The sequence below is a fragment of the Glycine soja genome, chromosome 16, assembly GCF_004193775.1.
Source record: "Glycine soja cultivar W05 chromosome 16, ASM419377v2, whole genome shotgun sequence".
NCBI lineage: Eukaryota > Viridiplantae > Streptophyta > Magnoliopsida > Fabales > Fabaceae > Glycine > Glycine soja.
In genome coordinates, this window is record NC_041017.1 from 34,802,367 (window position 1) to 34,818,421 (window position 16,055).

General features: G+C 31.6%; 3 protein-coding genes across 4 annotated transcripts; 1 reads left to right on the plus strand and 2 right to left on the minus strand.

Annotated features, from left to right (window-relative positions):
* Nucleotides 1-1,979: 1,979 nt before the first annotated feature.
* LOC114390449 lies at nucleotides 1,980-3,203 on the minus strand. Its single transcript, XM_028351189.1, has one exon. The coding sequence runs from the start codon at nucleotides 3,001-3,003 to the stop codon at nucleotides 2,269-2,271; it is 735 nt and encodes a 244-aa protein (XP_028206990.1). The 5' UTR covers nucleotides 3,004-3,203; the 3' UTR covers nucleotides 1,980-2,268.
* Nucleotides 3,204-6,328: 3,125 nt separating this feature from the next.
* Nucleotides 6,329-8,355, minus strand: LOC114390455 (putative FBD-associated F-box protein At5g22720). Of its 2 annotated transcripts, XR_003661912.1 has the most exons (3): nucleotides 7,588-8,353; nucleotides 6,847-7,175; nucleotides 6,329-6,712 (listed from the first exon to the last, which is right to left on the minus strand). XR_003661912.1 is itself a non-coding variant. In XM_028351196.1 (2 exons), the coding sequence occupies exons 1-2, from the start codon at nucleotides 8,167-8,169 to the stop codon at nucleotides 6,536-6,538; spliced, it is 1,500 nt and encodes a 499-aa protein (XP_028206997.1). In that variant the 5' UTR covers nucleotides 8,170-8,355; the 3' UTR covers nucleotides 6,329-6,535. The 2 variants fall into 2 exon arrangements, 1 of the variants encoding a protein (XP_028206997.1); XM_028351196.1 differs by having other exon boundaries at nucleotides 6,847-8,355.
* A 2,703-nt stretch (nucleotides 8,356-11,058) lies between these two features.
* Nucleotides 11,059-12,302, plus strand: LOC114389211 (uncharacterized protein PAM68-like). The gene has a single exon (XM_028349841.1). The coding sequence runs from the start codon at nucleotides 11,101-11,103 to the stop codon at nucleotides 11,650-11,652; it is 552 nt and encodes a 183-aa protein (XP_028205642.1). The 5' UTR covers nucleotides 11,059-11,100; the 3' UTR covers nucleotides 11,653-12,302.
* The last annotated feature ends 3,753 nt before the right edge of the window (nucleotides 12,303-16,055 follow it).

Genomic DNA, 16,055 nt, shown 5'->3' on the forward strand with positions numbered 1-16,055 from the left:
TTTTTTTTCAGTATCTAGTAAAGTGCTGTCCAATACAATTGAGAAGATTAAACATATATACCATTCAGATTGCGCTATTTAAAGTTATAATTTAGGGTGTTTGATAGAAAATTATAATTTAATTTTTAAACTTTTAAAAGTATGTATTTAAGTAATTATTTAATTTTTCATTGTATAGTTTTGTTTTTCAAAGTTACATCAGTAATAAATTGAACTGTCTTTTTTTAAAAAATGTGACAGAAAACAAATTGAATTTTTCTTTTTGTATGCATGGTATGATTCGTTGGTTGACTTGAAGAGTGGCTCAATAGTTAACTCGTTCTATTAAGACTCAAAAGTTTATGGTGAAGGTAACGTACTCTTGTGGCACGTATTGGTTATCTGCATGGGGAAGTTTATATGCCTAACAAACTAATTCGATTATTCCTTTCATTGTTTTGTACAACTATTTTTTTTTTAAAAGAAACATGCCAAATGTATTAGAAAAAGATTGGTCAATGGTTCTACAATCTGCATGCTACATTAGGACTACCCCGCCAAGGTTGTCCAGACAAAGGAATTATGTTGTCATTCATCATGCCTTAATACAAGGCTTTAGCAACATTAATGAGGAATAGATCCTCTCTAATGATGAATAGATACTCTCCGGTGGCATTATTATTATTGCATGAGATTTTCACCCTTCAATAAATTTTATTAACATATTGTATAATATATTTCGATTGTAAAACAATAAATTAATAATGAAGTTGTGACACTTGGCTATTTTGGATTTTTTTTCTCACTTGAAAATTTTGGCGAAGAGATTCTATTTGGTGGGAAAAAAATTAAGTTGATTAAGTGCCACGATCTCATCATTTATCTTTTCTAAACCTCCATTTTATAATAGAAATATATTATTTTATTGAAAAAAAATTCATGCAGTAGTAATGTTATGGAAGAGTATTTACTCTCCATTAGAAATGGGATTCTCTCAATTGAGAAAAAAAATTGAGATGGACAAGTGTCACGAGCTCACCATTAATTTTTTTAATACCTTTATTTTACAATAGAAATACATTATATTAATGAAGTTTATTGATGGGTCAAGATGTAATGTAATTACATTAGTAATGTTATTATAGAGGATCTATTTGTCATTTGGAGAGGAGAGAATTTCTCTCCTGAAAAAAAAATGAGATGATCAAATTTTATGATCTTACCATTTATTTTTTAAACCTCTATTTTGTAATAAAAATATATTATATTAATAAAATTTATTAAAAGATCTCATGCAAAGAGGATCGACACTATTATTACATGAGATCTCGGCCCTTCAATAAATTTTATTAATATATTATTATTATTATTATTATTATTATTATTATTATTATTATTGTAAAATAGAGGTTTAAAAAAAATAACGAGGCATAATTAATACTTGATCATCTCAGATTTTTTTGGTCTATGAAGACTTCAAAGTTCTCATTAATGATTTTATTTTTTAATGTTCTGTGATATTGCAGTTGATCACAATAATTGCATTTTGGTTCAAAGAGGAATACTAGGGCATTCTTTATAAAACTTTTTTATTGGATTGCATGTTACTCTTTACAACACATTATTTGCAAAGCAAGTGTGGGACGTCACCCAAATAGTGTTAAAATATTAGTGTTTAAGGTAGTGTGCTTTTAATATTCTTTTTAAAGTAATGCTATTATTATCAAAATATCAATATAAAAAGAAATATGTTAAAAAGTATGCAACATGACTCAATAAAACAGAGTGTTAAAAAATTCAAAAACAAAAATGTTGACTATATATTCCTGTTAAAGTAATCATGTTACAATTCTTAAAATTAAAAATAAGAAACGTTGTCCCGTTGCTTAATCATTTTAGGTGCAAATATAATCAGCATTTATGCAAAATTGAACTATAATAGCTATAGGCTATAGATCAGTTGACAATGAAACCTCAAATTCTGTAGCAAAATTCTGCTTGTTGATTTGGCACCCTTCCAAACAGTGAAAAATAAATAAAAATTAGCAAAGATACATACACACATTAGTGCCTTGGACTTGCCAACACCACTAGTATACAATTAATGCACAGACATTATACAATATTGCATGACAGAATGTGTCTAAACTGAACTTTTACAAGCAAACAAAATCAAAAAAGAAACATATATGACAATTAAAAAAAGAGCTAAGTAACCAAATAAGAAGAGAGTAGAGACAGAAAGAAAGAGTGAAAACGGGTTGTTAATCTTTTTCATACATTGTAGTACTACATGTCAACCACTAATGCATCAATCTTGGAGGAATCACAAGCACTCCTACCACTGCTGGAAAGGCTCCACTGATCAGACACTATGCTTGCTGCAGCAGATACAGGTAAAATGCCACCTGCAGCAACACCACATTTGGCTACAATCCTGACACTCTCTATCAACTCCTTGGTTCTAGCCTCTTGTGACAAAATGTCCATCAACTGTTGAGGAGTTATCACAAGCTTCACTTTCCAGAACCTGCTGCTTTTACTACTACTAGTAATTTTGCTCCTTTTACTACTAGTAGTAATTTTGCTCCTTTTAATAGTACTAGTCCTACAAGAGAAAGGTTCTGTGGAGGTTTTGTTGAGAAACCTCATTCCTTGATGGTGTTGGTAGTCCAAGGACATTCTATATGGGGGAGGGTAGGGTGTTGTAGGAACACTATGAGATCGAACATGGCCTAGCCGAATGGCTCGGTTGTCGCCACCGATGTGGCCGGAGGCAGAAGGGTGTTCAGGTTGGTTGTTAAGTGGCAGTAAGTAGTATGACTGTCCTGCCACCAACTCATCAAATTGGCTAAGTGGTTTGCAAAATAGGTCATGGCTTAGGAATATGCCATGCCCCGGGAACTCGCTAGTGATGAAACTCACAGTAATAGGAGCATAGAATTCCATGATGCCACCATTAGATGTTGTGACTTTGATTATTGTATCAGGATCTGACATGCCCCCCAACAAGCAGTTTCCCATGTTGGACTTGTAACCTTTATGAACTGTGAAGTAATAGTGATGGTCTTGTTCTTTGAAGGTATATATGGTAACTAGTTTGCTGCTTTGGAGGGTATTCAAGAGCGGGAAACTTGTGTTGTGGGGATGAAAAGAAAAAAGATGTTCTGTGTTGGATACTTCTTGGGGGGAAATTCTGATGAAGAATATTTAGAGTAATACAATAACAACACCCTTAGGCTATTATAAAGTTAATGTTGATATTCAGGTTTGGTGTCACATGTTATGTTTTAAGAGCTCATAAAAGCTCTTCTTTCTCTTGTTTGGCAAATTAAATTCGGCAAAAGCAGCGTTGGAAAAGAAAAAAAAAATGTACTTCACCAAGTTGTGCACAGCTTATTTCTGCTCGTTCAACATTTGTTGCAAAACATACTCACCAGTCGAAAGATGAACAAATGATTCATATGTTTAGTTTTCACCAAATCCTTGAATAAAATCGAGCAAAAATGTTGTTCAAAATTCATTTTGGTCCCACTATCCAATAGGCCCAGCAGAAGGGAAGAAAGCAAAAGGACTTGTAGATATACCAGCCAGTTCTTCGCCCTTTTTCTTTTTCTTTTGACACTTTATCTTTCCCCTTTGATAAAGGCATCAAGGTGTCAAGAAATTGTATATTCATCCAGTTATTTAGCTATTGGAAAGTAAAATCACTATCCCCTAAAATGTCACGAAGAATAGTTTGTTTGCTTGCTTTGGATTTTGTTTCACCAATTTTATTCAATTATTGTGGGATTTCAAGCTCACGTCACAACCGCAATAATTTACTTTAACAGTTGCATCGGACTTGGAGCTAATATTTTGCTTTGCATTTCAAAATCATTTTTCACTAGAGAAAGGTTGGCCTGAACCGACTCAAATGTAAAAACTCAGAATCATACCATGTGGAAAGTTCTACTGCGATTGAAAAATATATTAATGAAAATTTTCTAGTGTTTAACCTTCAACCCAAGACTATAAGCAAGGTGGACTTAAAGGAAATGTCACCTTAGCAAGAGATATGGTCAATATATAGTGAGAATAACTATCACTTCACAAGTTATTTTTTTTTTTATTGAATTAGGTCTAAGTTCAAATTTAGTATAACCCCCCACATGGCAATCTATTCTAGTAATTATTGATATGATCCATTGGATTATTATTGTTATTCACCATTCATAGATCTCTTTGTAAACTTCACACCAAAATGTTCTTCATTATAAAGGAAGTGTGTTGACGGTTGAAGATCTCACATGGATTCAATAATGATATGATTAAAATAATTATAAGCAAGAATCAAACCTTATCCCATAAGATAACTTGAGATTAAGTCCAAATACTCAATTCTAAAAGAATTTGTTTCAAGTTATTATGTTATATTCCTAGGAATCATATTCTTTGAAATATTATGACTAAAAATCTTATTTCCGAACATATTTAAAAATATACTTGATTACATTTTAATATTTTTTAAAATCAAAATAATTAAATAAAAATATATAAAAACAAAGTTATTGATATTTTAGGAAATAACTTTTCTTATTCCCATGGAAATATCATTGCCCCATTTCTCCTCATGATGAATCAAGGTCTGATCCATTTGGATTAATTGGTTATTGTTTTCTAAAAAAATGACAACTCAAACCAAAATCCGATCATATTTGGATTTGGAAGGGTCAGAATCTATTATTAAAATAATAATAAAGATTTGAATAAAAAAAATCATAACAAAATGGAGGAAAGTTGATGGATAGTCTCAAAAGTCAAAATTATAAAATTACACAATATTAAAATTATAGAATCGAACAACATAAAAAATAAAATAAAAATCTAAAATGGTATAGCTTAAGGTTGAATTTTATAATATGAATCAGCTTTCCCTTTTCCTTTTAATTTGGTTTGGATTGCTGTGTCATATGGAGCAACAATACGGTTTGAATCCACTGGGCCAACTTGTTTGAGCCCTTTTTAGGTGAATCTGAGTTAAGATTTTCAATCCACTTCTAATCCTCTTGCTTGACAACAATTGGATTTTTTTTATAATCCAAACCAACACATCTTTAATCCACTTTATATAATTGGTTTGGTTAATCGAGTCACTTTTATAAAGTGGATCATTTTTAAAAAAATAAAAATTAGTTTAAATATTTTAGGTTAATTAGTTCGGCTATATCCATTTTTCACCCATATAGGGATCAGTTTTTATAAAGAATTGAACCAAACCTTAAACTCTTTTTAAAAATGGCTGGATTAACTGAAAGTTTTTATAAAGTGGTGTGTGGTTCAGTTTTTTCTCCAAAACGATTTGGTCTTTTTGGTTCAGTTTTTTTGCACTTCCCTAAAAACTAAGAAAAACTTATTTTTTATTTCCCGGCTTAGGATTAGATATAAATATACCTAATACCTATAAGTTTTCTGAAATTTTGTAGGTTTCATTTAAGTCCCGGGTATTAATTCCTTTTTTTTTTCTCATTTTGATCCCTAGTTTGAGGACTTAAGTGATAATAATAATAGTAATAATATCAGTTTAGAGACCCAAATGAAAAAAATAGAATTAATTTTTAAAGTAAAGGCTCAAAAATACAAGCTATGCATTTACCCTTTATGTCAGGTCTACAACAAAATAGACAAGCAATATTATCAGGGGTCCTTATAGACCGTACAAGTTAATTCCGAAGGGAAGTCAGACAATTGATAAGCATAATGATGCAAATAAAGGAACTGAAACCAAACATGAAATGTTGAGTAGTAATTCCAAGTAATAGATGGCTGACCTGTGATAAGCAAAAATAGAATCCCTAATCTGATTCTCCCCGACAAATAAATTAATGTCTCTAAACAACCAATCCCAAGAACAAGAACACTGGATGGTTTGTCAAAGTACACAGATAATAATTTCAAAATCTTCAAGCACTATAAATAGGCTTAGCTCTTTCACTTTGCCTTTGAATGATAACCAGACAAGCACATGAACCCATAGAATAATATAGCTTATCCAAAATATTGAAAATCATGTCTGATCATGCAATATGCATCCAAAACATCCAGGAATCCATAATTACTGAATTTCAGATCAATTACTAATTTGGTCAAACATTACGAATGATAAACTAAGCACTACCCTAAAGACTCGTGTAAAAAGAATGTATATAAGGCATTACTCTTCTAATAGAACAAAGCAATTGAAAAAACAAGGAGTTTGATACAAATCATTTGAGGACAAGCTTGAGTAACACTGCATCCTTGTTAGAACCCATAGATGAGAGTGAAATAACATATTGGCAAAAAAGCCTAACACTAAAAAATACATTAATTCAAATAAAGGGACTAAAGACCAACGATAGATAACAAAAATAGTATTTCTGGGTACATAGGCTATAAACAAGCCACTTACAATATAGCAAACCTATAATTTTCTGAGTAAAGACTATTTAGGACAACGAGAAAGGTAAGTACAAAATAGACAAAAACTGGACATTCCGTAAAATTCTTTGCCTAAAGAATTGATCATGGATATCATTTAAACATTTATGATATCAAGTTTGTCCATTGGAGAGTTTTGAAGCAAGTACCCCAATAGTGTGCTTATTAGTACCTCATCTGATATGTTTGCATATAAACGTGTATTCACTGTCAATGACTCCAATCTAACAAAACTCGGAGGTTGAGGTCTCAATGAAATGGGATTTGAGAGTTCCTACACAATTGGAGTAATTTAAATTGCTATTTTGAAATAAGATTGAGAACAAGAAAAAGTTTTGACATGAAGGGCACACATGTTATGAACATTAAAAAAAAAAAATGAAGAGGCGAAAAGTACTAATAACTTACACGTAGTATTATTTCAAAGGCACGAGGATATAATGTCAACATTTTTACATTGGCAAGCACGTGTAGCCATTTCATGATTATTGAACTTTTCTCGTTCCAACCTTCATCTGAACCTCCGTCCCTATACATGTCGATATTTACTTCTCCAAGGAAAGGAAGATTGCAAGTGGAGAAGAGTTGGTGACTGACAGTACTATCCAAAATAGTAAAAGAACTAAGATTTGGAGTAGAGAGCACAATTTGATAAGTTTTTCCTCCAAATATTGTCAATCTAGAAAGGGTAGAATTAGATATGCGGAGGACTTGTGCATCATCATGCAAAGAACAACCTATAAGCATCAAAGAATTTAAAACAAGACAGTTTGAAAAGGGTTCAGCACAGTCATTGTCAGTTGCAGTAAATTTGAAATATCCAATCTTCAAGCTTTTTAATGCAGGCAGGTTAAGAGATTTTGGAAGTATTATTTCAGGAAGGTCACACCCATTCCAAATCTCAAGATATGTCAAAGACTTAGAGAAAAAGATTAAAGGGATGGACTCAAAGTTGGGTCTAAAGCCTGAATATATACGCAATGTCAAGTGCTGGACATTGTGAAACACAGCATATTTAATGATCCTATCTAGGTGTTCAGGCTCCGTCCATGTATGGCGAATAGTAAGATTAAGCAGGGAACAAGAGTCATCTCGGCTAGAAAAAACCCAAGATGCGAATTTCTTAAAACTTTCAACCAACCCATTTACCTTTAAGAGATCAGCACTTTCAACTGTCCCAACTAGCCCAAGTTCAAAGAGGTTTGGAGAGAATGTGAGTTTAACTAGTCCTTTGCCAAGGTCCTTCCATCGTTTAGACAAGACACAGGTTTTAACAGCATCTTTTGTGTCCACAAAATTCATTATATGAAGAAGAACGTTGTCAGGCAACTCACTGATCCTGTCCCTGTTTGAGGAAACCCAATTGTCATTGATCCACTGCCGGTGTTCTCTAAGCTGCTCCTTCGGAAACGTCATCTCCTTCGAATATCGGAAAGAAACAACGAACCTTCCATTAACTAAATCTCCTGTGATATGGCCTTCCCGCCAGCAGTGGTCGTGGAACACCTCCACCTTGTCGCCGGACTTGAATTCCTGGTGGCTATTTGGTGGAGGAAGTGGTCGGAGATGGTGAAGACTAACAACTGCGATCTCAACCGAATTACAATGGTACTGGACCAAGAATCTGTCGGAGTTATCGCAGCCGATGATGGTGCCTGAAAACCATGAGCCGTCGTAGATGCTGACTTCCACCGCAGAGCCCAGTTCGAAAACCATAGGTTTAGGCACCATCTTGTAAAATGTATATTGTGTGATCGAGAGAAATAAACATGAGAAAAAAAAACCATGAAATGTTTATCTTTTCATGCTGCACTGCTTCCTACTTCTGTAGCATATCATAATATTTGTTATGCGCCTGACTCTTCTTCAGTTCTACGGACACACACACACAGCCAGCAATTTTGCTGAATGTATAAACCAAAAGGCATAGAGCAAATAGAATTTATTTGAAATCAATGTGCTGTTGATTAATCAGTCAAATCAAATCTTTAATATAAAATATCTTTTCAGATAGTTACATCTCCAAAATAAAATTTCCCACATGACCCTTCCGCCTACATTGGGAGCAACAATTAAGATTTGTGTATGAACTGCATGAATGTTAAGACCAAGGATATATTTTTTAAATCAAACAAAAATAAGAAAAGTGTATATGGTGAGGGATTAAACTGTAGCACTTGCGGTTATATTAAACTGTAGCACTCAAATTTGGTCGATTTTGTTTTTGGTTCTTCAAAATTTGTTCTTTTTAGTCCAATGATTTCAAGGATCACTCATTTTAGTTCTTGTGTCACTAAGTGCCGAACGTCAAATGAAGGATTCTGTGACAGTTTCTTGACCACCAAATTTTGGTTTTTATTTATAGTTTAAAATACCATTTCTGAATGTTGAAAATCACCACATATTGCGTTCTTTGAGGAAACTGATGATCATTCTCAGTAAGGTAGATATAATTGAGTCAGATTGTTGGTTTGCACTCCAATATGTTAATTTTTTTAGCTAAGAACTATTCAACTTGATTTTAGTGAAATGTTTCATCACCACCAGTACTCATCTTTTCTATTTCCATGCTGATTGCCACCTATTTTTTTGTTCACAAGGGAGACATACAGGATAAAACTGATGAATATATGTTCACGTTCAAAAGAAGTGAGTAAATTTACATTGAATTTTAATTAGTACTGCGTTCATGTTTCCCCCAAATAAATTGATAGCAATTGACAAATTCAATCCATCATTTTTTCTTATTTTTAGCATTAGAATTAACCTGCTGTAATAATCACTAAGGCCACAATCAAGATCATCCAGGAGGGTTTCCGGTTCTCTGGTCATCCATAAAGAACTTTCTAATATTTATTTTGTTTAGTCTTTGGTGACATTAAGATTCCAGAAGATCATGTGTGGATACTTTTATTCCAACATATGATTTTTCTTTTCTAGATGTCAATAGAATTTCATTCAAATGCAATGACAGTGAAATCCTTTTTACATTGTCATTCAATAATAGGTTGTCATATAATGTTTTTTTTTAATAATTTTCTAATTGGTTAGCAGTGTAAAAATATTTAAACTAATGTACGAAACCAAAGCTAAACATTTTTTGTTTCCATAAATTTCATATGAAGCAGAACAGAGTCAAGCACATTTCTCTGCGTATCCCTCTCTACCTCTTGTCCCCTATCTTTTCATCTTCATCATCAACTTACCCCGTCTTTTCTTTCAATTGATATCTAAACCAAAATTAGTTACACAAATATTTAATTTATAGATATCATTGAGAAATTGATGACTTGTCAAAAGTGTTTTTTTTTATTTAAAAAATCTTATCTAATGAAAACAATTTTGGAACGTGATAATCCAAAAAGAGGAGCTGCATCAGTGGCCATATTTGGGAGTGAACACCTAGAAATACTTGGCATAGCAACACACAGAATAGTAATACAAGTTGCTTACTTTCTTTTTTTCTAAATGATATTGGTAAAAGGGACAGGGAGGTTATGCCACCACACATAGAATAGTAATACTTTGTGCTGTTGATGTTGACTTTCACTACGGAGCCCGGTTCGAAAACCATGGATTTGGGTAGCATCGGTTCCTGCATTTGGGTGTTACGGTGTGTCTGGTATAATGCATGCATGCATGCATGCAACATTGTGTTCGCAGAAATTAAAGACGCAAAGAAGAGTCCCAACACGTTTAGACTTTTTAGATTGACTAATTCAATCCATCACTTTAAATTTTAAGGGTAAGGTAAAATAATGAATAGTTGTAGCTATTTTGTTTTATGGTATCTAGTGCAATGTAAGACTTAACTCTCAACTAGTGGCCTAAACCAGTCCATCCTAAAATAGTCTGTAAATTATTGAATTCATTAGTCTAAGGACGGATTATGGTCTAATTAAAGTCATACTAATTAGTATGGTCAAAATTTAGGAACGAATTAGGGTTAAATATAACCCATATCAATTAATCCGTCCTTTGTTTCATCCTAATTTTATAAGTTATTATTATATTTTTGTATTACATTTTATTATTCAGATTTCATTTGAAATTTTAATTAGTGTCAAACTCGTATCATATATTAGTGTCATAACTTATGTATTTAGTATATAACTTTTGCTTTACATTAGCCTAAAAAAATATTTTCTTTACATAGTTTTTAAGTTTATAATTTGCATTTTTTTACATTATCTCAATAATATTTTAATTTCATAAAATATATGTGCTGCACTACATATTAATCCTTTGATAGAAATCAAGAACTCAAACAAATTGAGAGAAAATGAAAAGGTTAACATAGAATTGAAGTAGACAAAGTTGCATGTATATTATACATATATAACTGATCTAAAAGATATTACAAGTTATACATATAATTAATGTATAAAAATAAATAAAAATTGAATATTTGTTATAACAATATACATATTTTAATCTTAATATTATTAATTTTTTAAAATATGTTACCTCAACTAACTAACAGAAGATATTTGGATCAGTCACTGTTTTTAAAACAAATATCTCAGGCAATATTGACATAAAACAATGAGGTTCACGACCATCCGTTTACTTTTATGGATAAGATATAGATAGATATACGTCAATAAAATATCCCCACTCCAACAATAGTGAACAACCAAACAACACATCAACAGAGAAGCCATGAAAACTCTGATTTGTGCACCAAACGCAGCCTTCAATCTCTCAAAACTTTCTCCATGGAAACCAAACTTCCAAGCTTATCATCATCACCCTACACACAAACTCAACTACCCCTTCACCACATTAAAGCCACGTGCTAGTGCCAAAGGCTTTTCTTCCACGGGGCCTCCAACTGTTGCAAGTGATAATGCCAATACTACTAAGAAGCCCATGAGAAGAAAAAACAATGATGATGATGATGATGAGCTTCCCCAGGAAGTTATGTACAGGCTAATAGGTAGGATCTTGTTCTCTGTTGGGGTGCCAATGGGGTTGGGTTTGGCCTTGTTGGGCCTTTTTGGAGAGCTCAAGGAAAAGCATGTGTGGGATGCACCACTGTGGTTACCCTTTTTGACAACACTCTTGACTTTTGGAGCTTCCTCTCTTGGGATTGCGTATGGAGCACTTTCCACAAGTTTGGATGCTGAAAAGGAAGGTTCTTTTCTTGGGGTGGAACAGCTTCAGAAAAATTGGGTAGAGATGTGGCAGGAGAAACAAGAGGATGAAAACTAGGCAGCCTAATCAAGGAGAAATTATTAGCTAGGTAGTCTCCGACCACCATCACGTGTTTATGGCCCCCACCAATCTCTACATGGCACACATGACACGAGTTTTTCAATTTATATGAAAGAATTAATAGCATTGAATTATGTGTTATGTGATGATTAGTTGAGATTATGATGGTCCCCGAGGATGTAGTAATTCCTGCTTAATAGTGATAATTTTGCAAATGCCAAATGGGTTCATGATGTTGCATGAGATAAATTAGTTCTGTACATCAACATACCCAAGTGGTAATTTTGCACCATATAAGAAGTCAGAACCATAATTATTGTTGTAGTTGTTATTATAAGTGGTGAAAGATTTGAGTAGTTTGTACTAGGTCTTAGGTTTAAACTTTGTTGCTATCATTGCATAAAAGAAAATTGCTCTTCTAAGTGAAAATAGATTGTAGTATTGGTCTACCTTGCCATACGACAATTTTATTCAATATTTGTATGATTTTCATAGGATGTTGAAATCAGAGATACATATTTATGCTTACCAGATGCAGAATTTGTAAGAGTTACACTTTTCATAAGATAAATGTGGATATAGTATTATGTTGATCCGCATGCCAATGCCAAAAAGTTCAATTTCTGTTTTGATAACAGAACCTACTACTCATGCTTGTTCTGTCTCTGCTGGCTTGGGAGTTATTTTATTTTTACCCAGCTGAGGGGTCTTGTCCAGTATATGAAATCTCCGATGAGAGTTATGTAAGGGGTGTTATTAGAAGGATATGAAATCTGAATTCAGAAAAGAAGGATTGACATGTTATTTTCATTATGAAATACACGATGAATTTTTGTAGATGTGTCCTGTGTATCTCTGCTGATGTGAATGGAAGTTTAATATAATAGCAGAGTATGGTTTTACGCAAATTGAAATTGATCCATTTAAGGTGCTCCTTTGCAAATTAGAGGTGGTCTAATGTTGGTGTTTTTTTAAAGTGAGATAATCTCCACATTCAAGAGATTATATCTCAAGAAAATAGAGTACTAGTCAAGGTGTAACTTTTTTTGCCAAGTTCATGAGATTATATCTCCACACTTAGGCGAATCCCTATCATATACTTGAAAGATCCAAATTATTATCACTTATGTCACTTTATGGGGTTAATGTTACTTATGTCACTTTATGGGGTTAATGTTGGTGCTTCCGAGCATAAGATAAAGTTTATGTGATATTTAATATTTTAAGATATCTATATGAAAAAGACTCAAAGCTGATAGGATTACTATATGTATTTAAAATGACGACATCAAAGAAATTTCAGACTCCACTTGGAAAGCAGTGACGTCTTTCAAAAGAAAGAAAAGAGTTTGAAAATGATTAGAAATTTCAGATTCCACTTGGTGAGATTAGATTATATTGGGGAAAAGGAAACCAAGCAACACTGGTTAGTGCTACATGGTCTGGCCTGGAATAAATGCAATTTAAGTTCAACCCAAAAGACAAGAAGCCTGGGAAAAAAAAATTATGGACACAACTAGCACTAGGCAAAATCTGCCTCTTGCAAAAGAATGTAAATATTACAGGAGTTGCTTCACTTCTTTTATTTAAAAAAGTAAAATTAATTTTTTTTAGTTCTCAATTTTTTTAATTCAATTTCATTTTTTAATTTTTAAAATCGATTTAATTTAAATCTATCATCTAAATTAAATTAATGATGTTTTGAAATTATGTGATTTGTGACAATTTAAAATCACTTAGTGACTATTTTAAATCGTCACAAAGTATGATCATTGACCTAATTTAGACTATAAGATCATATTGAATTAATTTTAAAAATTAAAGAATCAAATTAAACTCTAATTAAATTAGTAAATTAAATTGAATCTAAAAATTAAGTTAGTTGAAAAAAAACTAGTTTAACCTTTAAAAAATATCACCTTGTTTTTACTTTATTTTTTCTTTTTAAAAATTATTAAGACAGTGAAAAAAAAATTCATAAAAATTTATTTGCACTATTTTTTTCAAAAAATTTTAAAATAAGAAACAAAATAACAACAGAATAATTTTTTAATTAAAAATGAAGAAAAAAATATTTATCAAACCAAATTTATTTAATATGATCGATGAAGGACAACTTTACAAAAAGGAGATAATCGATTAAGCAACAGCCTGAGGTATGCAATCATCCGTTCTATTTGTGAGAATACACGTTTGTTTGTAAGAACCTATTTATTTACTACACAAAAGCTTGATGAAAGAAAAAAATTATTGCTGTTCCGAAGAAATGAAAGATTTTTTTCATTTAATATAATATTATTGAAAAAGAGGATACAGAGTATAAGGGGTATCCACCCTTACAATCTGGTGATTAGTTTTTTTCTGTGGTTTTTTGTAAGAGCCAAAATAAATTTATTCATAATATGACTAAAAACACAAGATGTGTTAATTAATCGTCTTACCGTCCAAGTAAATTACAGCCATATTCGTGCAGCATAACAAAAGTCACCCCCCACCCTTTCAAAAGACCAAAACGGAAAATTCTATTTGTACATTGATTTAGATTATTTTCTTTCAGGTTGTGGTAATATTAAAAAAGTATTGTGCTGTTATGTGACAAAGCAATGTCACTTAATCCTCTTCTTAAGTGATAAGAGAAGGTTGAATTGGCATTCTCTTTAGTAAAAATATTACAAATCGAAATTAAAAAAACAGGCAATCACCAATTAGTGATTGTTTGAAGATTAGGCATAGGTCATTGACGCTAAATTATAATATTCAACTAGATGTGCAAGCTATTTTTCCTTTTGATTGCATCATTCAGTTTTAGGTTTTTTTATCATTAAATTGATGTGAAGAGTATTAATTGATTTTATCGATAAAAAATTTCCTCTAATTAACTTTTTCATGAACAAAGTATTGAGTTTGATATCTTAATTAAGGAATCCAAGTCCAATTCTATTCAAAGATGTTGGTACAATTTTATTTATTTATATTTAGGTTTTTAATTTATTTTTTTTATTAACAAATATTAATTATTAATTTTTTGGTTAACTAAAAAATTTGAACCCATAATCTTTTTTTTCCCTCTTTCTTTACCATCAAACTAACGTTAATTATAATCCCTATTTTGGTTTTTAATTTGATCAATATCTGTCATATCCTATAAACAATTCATCCTTCAATCAAATAAAGTTTAATCATCTTGATTATTACAGTGTTGCGTGTCTCCATTTCACACTTTTTAATTAAGGCTGCATTTCTATTGTACCAATTATTAATAATAAAAAAAGGCACTTTGAAAGACCCATTGTGCCACTACTAGCATCTATTTTATATATTTACACCACCTTCATACTTAAGAGTTTTAGAACACTCCAACCGACTATATACTTATACTCATGAATATTCGGATTTAGTAGAATTAATTGAAATTTTAATCAAATTCGTTTAATCGTTATTGAACAACTCCAGTTTTGCAAACAGTACTTTTTGGTTAACGATCAAGATTTACTTGAAGCTTAAGAAGGCTTTTACTCCTTAATTAGTCCTCTCAGGCTTTCTGCTGTTTGATGTGCTAGGTCAATTAATAATGAACATTCTATATATTATATATAAAGTATGGAGCTATATGGTATGATCTGAAAAACTCATCGTAGATGATGCCTTAAACCTTAAACAGGTCGTCTGAGAATGAAAAAGAGACTTTAACTATGTGGTTGAAGTAAAAAAAATAAAAATAAAATAAAGATAGAGAAATGGTTGAATTAGTAACAATTGTATTTAAGAAATTGGATCCTTGATTATATACTAAAATTGAGCTTTTATACTTACTCAATTTAGAGAAATGATATACAAATTGCTAATTAATAAAACTTATTCTTAACAACCTTCAAACAATTCAATAACATATAAATATCAGAATTGTCAACTTCATTTTCATGTCATGCCATCATAAATTCCTCCATGTAAAAGTGGATATTCTAAATGATCTATTGTCTGATATGAAGCTCCTTACTCCTTCTTTTTTGTTGAGTCATGGAATCTCTTAAAATAATAAAACTTATCAATGTTACGTGTTTACAACAATGAGAAATAGAAAAAAAAAAGGTGTATTGCAACATCAATGACTTTGTCACGTAGCTAGTATATATAGGCCCATCGTCAGCAATTAGAGAATGTACGTGGGGTATTTGTTAAATTCTTAGTAAAAGCGACTTAATGTGTGTTAATATAAGTGGTTAAAGATTCAAAATTAATTTTTATTATCTTTCTATATGCAAGTTTGATTCTCTTTGAAAGTGAACAATTCATTTTAGAGAGATCTTTTCAAGTTCAGGAACTAGTTAAGTAGGTACAAGTACAATTAATAGAAAAAACTACTAATGTAAAATGATTAACAATAAAAATAAAATTTAAAC